This window comes from Rhododendron vialii, chromosome 10a (assembly GCF_030253575.1).
Source record: "Rhododendron vialii isolate Sample 1 chromosome 10a, ASM3025357v1".
Taxonomy (NCBI): domain Eukaryota; kingdom Viridiplantae; phylum Streptophyta; class Magnoliopsida; order Ericales; family Ericaceae; genus Rhododendron; species Rhododendron vialii.
This window is the reverse complement of record NC_080566.1, coordinates 18,101,599-18,109,032: the sequence shown is the minus strand read 5'-3', so window position 1 is coordinate 18,109,032 and position 7,434 is coordinate 18,101,599. Positions and strand designations below refer to the sequence as shown.

At 41.0% G+C, this 7,434-nt stretch overlaps 1 protein-coding gene across 2 annotated transcripts; it reads right to left on the bottom strand.

The window, feature by feature from the left end:
- Positions 1-223: 223 nt before the first annotated feature.
- On the bottom strand, positions 224-4,396 carry LOC131303746 (uncharacterized). 2 transcript variants are annotated; one of them, XM_058330730.1, is made up of 3 exons: positions 3,934-4,396; positions 2,899-3,237; positions 224-747 (listed from the first exon to the last, which is right to left on the bottom strand). In XM_058330730.1, the coding sequence occupies exons 1-3, from the start codon at positions 4,219-4,221 to the stop codon at positions 232-234; spliced, it is 1,143 nt and encodes a 380-aa protein (XP_058186713.1). In that variant the 5' UTR covers positions 4,222-4,396; the 3' UTR covers positions 224-231. The 2 variants fall into 2 exon arrangements, with proteins under 2 accessions (XP_058186713.1, XP_058186714.1); XM_058330731.1 differs by having other exon boundaries at positions 224-726; positions 3,934-4,390.
- Positions 4,397-7,434: the final 3,038 nt, after the last annotated feature.

Genomic DNA, 7,434 nt, shown 5'->3' with positions numbered 1-7,434 from the left:
GGGGTAAAAAAGTATGAGGGACACCTAAAATTCAAAAAAAATTGAAGGCCTCAAGCAACTGCAATACAAGCTTTAGCACAATGGCAGCTCTGTCTACAATCTAACACGACATCAAATCGATAAAGAAATGTTTTTTCAGATATTTCATGCTTTCAAGTTATACATATTTAATTTACATCTTTCTTCAACATTAAGAGCAGATATTACTGTCATCAAAAAAAGATTTCACTTTCAACTTTGTTTCACCCTTTTGATATCCGAAGGAGGCATAAAGAAATCTGCAGACAAACCCCAAACGTTAAAATCAACCTCCTCAATTTTCCATGCTTCTTCGAGCTCCCTCCTGTGATTAGCAGATTGTTCCCCATATCTATAAACTGTGACAAATGTTTTGCCACTATGTGCAATATTAACACCATCAACATATTTGTAGTCTTCAATCACTGATTCTGTACTTGTTTCCCAAAAAATACCCTCACTATCCTCCCCTTTTGTTTTTACAGTGAGAAGCCTTGAGTCCTCAAATTTAAGTAGAAGGCCTGATCTTTGGCTAAAATAGCCCCATATTGTGTGATGGATGATTTCATATTTAGAGCTGCTTTGTGCCTCGAGGGCTGATTTGCATGTGTCAAGTTTGAGTATGAAGCAGTCCTCATCATTTATGATCTTCTCTCCAATGCATACTGCATCTAGGAACAAATTGGCTGTGGATCTAGGATCTAGCCCCTGCCACCAGTGCATTAAGTGCTAAGAGAAACTTCTATTACAGAGTGAATTACAAATATTAAGATAACAAGTAGAGAAATTGAAAAGAAAAATTAAGGATGATGGTGTTGTTCTCAAATTTAATTGTCTTGACCATTGACAAATATCAAATGTCTCTTTCTCGAAGATCAATATGTTTCGAGAGTAGTTCCTTATTGGAAAAATCGTTCTTTTGGATAGCCAGAGAATTTAATATTTTCCCTTGTCATGATGTGCATACTTTCACATTTTAGTTTTGATTGTTCATCCTTATCATCTCTAACACCTAATGGTACAGGAATGGATATCTAGTCTCCCAACCTGATCTTCTAGGGATCTTTCCTTTTGCATGCTAGGAACACTTTCTCCTCAAAAAATGACATAAAACTTGAAGTTAGCAAGGGTAAAGCTCCTGTTCCAACACTTAAGATGTTGTAGGCACAATTTTTTTTCTCAGTGATTCCTTTCTAACATTAAAGATCTGAACTGGCATAACCTCAATTCAATGAAGATGGCAGTTTTAAATAGTTTCACTCATAGGCTGTCTTATGACACTGAGGACATACTCTAAAACATTCAAATATTAGCTTAGGATTTTTTGCGATCTAACATGTATACTCTTTTGAAAGGTTATTTTGACTTTTGGTTACACATTATATGCATCGTGCATAATAAAACTTACTATTTGCCAATGATCTAGGTCTAGTGTGAAAAGAAGAGAGGGAGGTTAGATTTCGAGGGAGTTTGCTGGTGAGATCTGTTATAGACTTGGAATGTATCCCATTTTGTGAGGCAACTTTGGGTACAGTTCTTTTGCAGCTAGCATATCATCTGTGGGCATTACCATGCTTTCAGCTGCCCCTATTTTGCTTATGGTGAAAACAGTTTGGGTTATCCGGTTGTGTTCCAATAGTTACAATGGTTCTTGCTACAATCCTGTTTTTGGGTAAAATGCTACAATCCTGTTTTGTAAAGTCCAGTTCGGTTAATGTGTATATCTTGCTGGTTCGTGTTGCGCACCCATTTGATTTTTATTATGGGTTTGTAAGTGTAGTGCTGAAGCTCGATCTCTACTGTGTCAGAGCATGCCTATCAAAGGGGGCTGTCCTTAATTGGCACATTTTGGTGTCAAGTTTTTGAATACTTTTAGTTGGTTGGATGTGCGCTTCCTTTTAATCTTGTAATCTGTTATAGACTTATGGCCTATCCTTGGGGGATGTCCCAGGAATTCACAGGTCGATTCGAGTGGGATTCATCTGCTAGTGTTGCAGTTTATATATCTCCTCAAATTCTGGAACTTGGCTATTGTGCCAGTTAGCAACTTTTCATGAAGAAGTTCCACGGTTTGGATTCTTTGGAAGGTGGAGGCAGGTGGCCTTGTGCTTGTCCTAAATGTTGTGGATGCTAGCATGTGGTCCCTGTCTTTTAGGTTTTATATCATCATATATGTCTCTATTTTCCGGTTGTTTCCTTGCCCTCTTTGAAGATGGGTCGAAAACATTTGGTAGTATTATCTTTTAGCATCTTGTAGCCGCTTAGCCTAGAGTGATCATTTTTATTTCTTTTTATTTTCTTCCCTTCTGGGGTATGTCCCTTATAGGCTATATATTCGGTTCTTTTTTTCTATTTTAAGTTGGTTTACCCAAAAAAAAAAAAAAAAACTAGTTTTAGAAACCGATCACCCAAATCAAAATAGCTACTCATAAAATGAAACACATGAACTCAGATTGGTTCAAGGTGTGAGTCCAATGCACATCAAACTTAGAATTGTTTGGTTTGTAAAGCCTGATCTAGTTTAAACTTTCACTTCTCTAATTATGACGGTTTGGCTACACGCCAACGTTGTCGATGAAATCAGTACTATCTTCTTTCGCTCGCTATGTGGTGAAAATTGGTATGAGGTGTGTGGATGATATGCACCCAACTATCCAATTGAGACAACATGTGAATCTTTGCGTGATGCTTAATTTAACTTTTCATATGATTGTCTTTATGTGATTTTTGTCAAATCGGGAACAAAATTCACCACTATCCACATCACCTTGATGGGTAGTTTTTATTTTATACATGTGAACCCCTTGGTAGATGTAGTCTGGTGTACTAGTCTACTATAAATTTTACAGTGATGCATGAATTAGCTTAACTAGGAAGTACCTGCAAAAACCGGCGCAAGGGTCTGGGTGGACCCTTAGATATGGGAGTTTGCTGGTTGGAAGATTGCCTCCAAGAGACCTTCCCATTGCTTCCAGAGATGACTTTGCACCCTGAAACAAGTAACTCCAAGCACCACAAGTCCGGATTCTTCTGCCAAAGTACAAATCCTCCAGCCTCCTCCGTACTCCTAACATTCACGCTTTCATCACCTTGGTGAAAATCTGACGCGCTTATTTTCACCTCTCCTACTGCACACATGCTCAGTAACGAGTTCATCGCTGCTTGTCCACCTGTGGCTGCTATGTATTGTTGTACGATGTACTTTGCTGTTGAAGCTTCCTACATGCAAATAGGAGTCGTGAATAATGATGGAAACATGATTTCTAAGAATCGAAGATCAAGTGATTTTGTTAAGAAAAAGGTAATTAAAGCCCCAATAAAAAAGGGTTTGATTTAGCTGTTGTTTATATTTTGTATATATACTTTTTCTTCTCCTTATTCTAATCCTTAATTTAATGACATTCTTCCTTTAAGAAAAATTACAGCCTTAAAAAGACAATGAACTCAAAAGGAAATTATGCTACAGGTCTTGCATCTGAGTATTTGGAGTTGAAGCATGATCGGGCTCATTAATAGGAATATGAAAGGTTTCTCCCAGATCCGTCACCAAAACTCGTCAATTGTTATTTTCCCAGGATTCTAACAGTGTCCAAGCTTGCTCACTGATTTTTCACCAAATTCTAAGCTTGTCTCAGGCGTCGAAATGCCATCCCTTTGCAAATATCGGGGTCTTAGCCGACCACCTAGTACTTTGGCTGACCTTGTTGTGTTAGGTCTCGGAATTCCAACGGAGGTGCTATATGCCGAACTATGACCAAGGGATCAAAACATTTTAATAGATTTGAAGACAGATGGGATGCATATTTACTTACTTGACAGTTTGACATCATGAATTTTGTTTTTTTAAGACGTACAACAATGAAAGAATGATGATTGCAAAACCTACAGAAGATGTGAAAGAAACTTTTTCCTTACGATGGAAGAGTGTCTAACAGGACGGTGTAAGGAATGGTCCAGTTGCACTTGAAGGGGTATGAGAGGAGACCCGACAATATAAAGGAGAAAACTCAGCTCATTATAACGCCCAGCTATAATTGGAGATAACCATTTATCCGAAGTTTGTGCCTTCATCCATGTGGCCATGTTCTGCCACCGGAGGGCTACATTGCTACCCATACTCGTGAACATGTCCTCCGGTATGGGGACCTCAAGCACCGTCTCCAGTCCATCTTCTCTATCAAAATTTGGACAAAGTTTCCTCATGTAAATGCCTGTTTAGGGGAGAGAGAGAGAGAGAGAGAGAGAGAGAGAGAGATTAATATTACAATATACAAGGAAGAAGGAAGGATTGAAGGCACCACCAAGGGTTCTCTCTCTCATCAAATCCTTGTTTAGGTGAGAGAAGGCCAAGGGAAAGACCTTGTGGAGAAAACGGAAAGGAGAGTGCATTGGGTAGAAGGCTCTCCTTTGATGTAGCTATCGTGCGGGCACAATTGTTGCTGGATTCTTGTGGTCTTGTTTTAGTATGGTCAGAATGGTCTATATATAGTGCATAATGTTTGGCCCGCGTAACTGATTGATTTTCTGCTGGGTAGGGTGCCACATTTGAATTGGCTCCTGCATGAATTTATAAAGGTTTACAATTTTAAGAAATGAACCAAACATTTACCATGAACGTAGAGTTAATTTGCTGCCGAGTCTATAGGAAGCCGATTTTTGATAGGGTGATCATGGACCGGATTGGTTCAGATTTATAGTAAACTAAGAACCAAACCACTACCTACGTATGAATTATAAATTTGGGGAACCAAACCAACTGAAAAAGAATTATAGGACCAAACCAATCCAAAGCACAGTTTGGTTTTGGTTTCGAACCACAATTTACTTGAAATTGAGATATCAATTTACCAAAAAACAAATTGAGATATCATCTTCCTAAACTATTTGAAGTACTCAAAATTGCGGAGATAACTACGAATTGGTTTTCATTTATAGAAATATAGGAATTAACTGAGCTGTGGAATCATTATTCTCTGGATGAAGCATTACATATTTATATACCATGCATGTGCTTTTGGTGTACCAAAATAATAGGAATAGATTGTGATATATAGATGTTTATGATAAATAATTTTAGCAATAAATGAATACTGAATAGGACGGTAGATTATATATATACATGTTTCAACTTTCTGTTAGTGCAATCCGTTAGTGTGAGATTTCCAGGTTACTATTTAAATTAAGTTGCAATGTATTAGAGCATCCGCAATGGGAATAATCAAAATCGATAACCAAAATGTGCCACGTCAGCATTTGATTATCCATTTAGTTCATAATCAAACCTAACAAACTTGATCTCCACATTGGTTATTTTTGTATCCCTATAAAAAAAAACCCCTACAATACGCAATGCATCTATGTCCAATTGCAAACGAGTTCCAATCACGCATCCGACCACACCAAATTATTCGTCTCAATGAGACGATTCTTATGTGAGGTGTTTTTTAATTTTTTAGTTTTGAATTTGGTTATTGGGTTTGGTTATTGAGTTTTGGTTATTGGTAAAAGTTGTTAAGTTTGATTATTCAAAGGTCAAAATTTGATGAGTTGCTAAGAGGTTGCTAAGTTTGATTATTACAATGTGAGCACTTTTTTGAGCAAACATTGCTAACTTTAGCAACCTTTTAGTTTTGATTATTACATTGTGGATGCTCTTAGTCATCAGCTGGTGCAATCTCTTAGTGCTGTGGTCGGAGTGCCCTTGAAAGTCTCATTCTGAATGGAAGTCAGAGGCACAAGTGGAGCAGTTAGGTCCAGATGAATGACCTCCATGGACTGCTATATGTGGGGGTTCGGGTTTTATGGGACCTAGGCCAAGATCCCGGCTGGGGTCCTTCTTCCTCAGCTCCGTTGCTCCTGCGACGTGACCTGCAGCAAGTCACTAGGGCTGAATTAGCCCAGTGACCCTCCGATGATTAAGTCAGATCTCAGGGGTCGAAATTAGGTCTAGAGCTAGGGCCAAAAGCATACCTCTCACAATGAGCATCCCTTCATATTTATAGACCTAGGGTTCCTTGGCCTTCAAGCCAATGCGTGGGGCGTACGCTCGGGTAACCGCCTCGGGTGGCGTCATACATGACGCGGGAGGGGGACGGCCACGGAGCACACCCTGATCCAAATGATTGCTGTTGACACGTGGTTCAAGGGGGACCAAGCTGGTGTAACCACCACACCCGGAGCACTACCGGGAGTTATGAAGCCGAAGCACGCTTTCAAGCAATGCACCGAGCGTTACACCAAGCACAAGGTCCAGTCCGTCATCATTCACCAACCTGCCAACCGAAACTCACAAGGCATAGACTCGACAAGCCTCGGCCCGTTACCGACACAACAACGGAGACCACCACAATAGCCCCTCAAGCCCCTGGAGCTTTACGTCCCTGCTTCAGGGTCTTGACCTCACTACGCGAGACGTCATGCCTAGATTTTTTTTCCAGAGGGCTACCGGAGAGCATATTTGCCTCGGTAGATTCTGTCCAATCTGCCCCAGCAGCGAGAACCATGTGTCAACAGTTGCCGAGGTCTCAGAAGAGGAAAGCTGCCTCGGCACGTGTCCCGTCAGTTGATTGGTACGAAACGTCGCTTTGGTGACACATGTCGTAACGCCTATGGTTTGAATATCCGGCACCTGACCTCGGTGCAGAGCCCCCTGATACTGGCCCTCCGATGATGACACGCATCGAAGATCTGACGGCTCGGTGCACGATGCTTTGTTTCCCGCGCTGCCTTCCACTTCTCCCATTATAAATAGGAGAGACAAAGGTGGGGCGGTTAATTTTCCTCCGCTTTTGAAGACGAACCGCCGCCGCCATCCGCTTCCAGCTTTCAATCGAGGTTTCAAGCAGTTTAGCCACAGATTTCATAGCAAGATTGTGGTATGTTGATCTTTTCTCCTGAAACTTCATGTTTTGATCATTTTTTAGAAGTTTCTCGCCATTTTAATCGTGCATTACCATCGGACCACTTCCCGCCGCCTCTGGTCCGCGGCAGCGCAGAGAATCTCCAGCGCTGTTCTTGTTTCGCCCGAGGTCCATATTCTTCCCGAGGCCTAAATTCTTCCCGAGGCCTAAATTCTTCCCGAGGCCTATGTTCAACCCGAGACTATAGGAATAGCTCCAAACCTTTAGGGCTCTAACCGAGGAAGAAGGTCCTGGTGAGAGGCGAAGAGAACGAGCTCCGAGGAGAGATGACCATCTTTCTCAATGATTTTCCCTGAGCACATAGCTAACGGGTTTTTACACATTCTTTTCCTTGCTAGGTAGGAGCGAATGGTCATTGAACTCTCCTCGGACAATTCCAGTAGCTCGATTTCTTCCGCCAGTTTCGAGGAAATCTTTCAGGAAATCCGCTCCCAAGCCTTAAATCGAACTCCGATTGACTTCATTGAGCCCTTCAATCCTTCAAGAATCCCGCAGA

What these genes read in the sequence shown, in the direction of transcription:
- LOC131303746 (XM_058330730.1), bottom strand. Translation starts at nt 4,221, where the DNA reads ATGAGGAAACTTTGTCCAAATTTTGATAGAGAAGATGGACTGGAGACG. An exon ending in CTGTTAGACACTCTTCCATC is followed by an intron (nt 3,238 to 3,933) that starts GTAAGGAAAAAG and finishes ATTTGCATGTAG; the next exon opens with GAAGCTTCAACAGCAAAGTA. An exon ending in CCTTGCGCCGGTTTTTGCAG is followed by an intron (nt 748 to 2,898) that starts GTACTTCCTAGT and finishes AGTTTCTCTTAG; the next exon opens with CACTTAATGCACTGGTGGCA.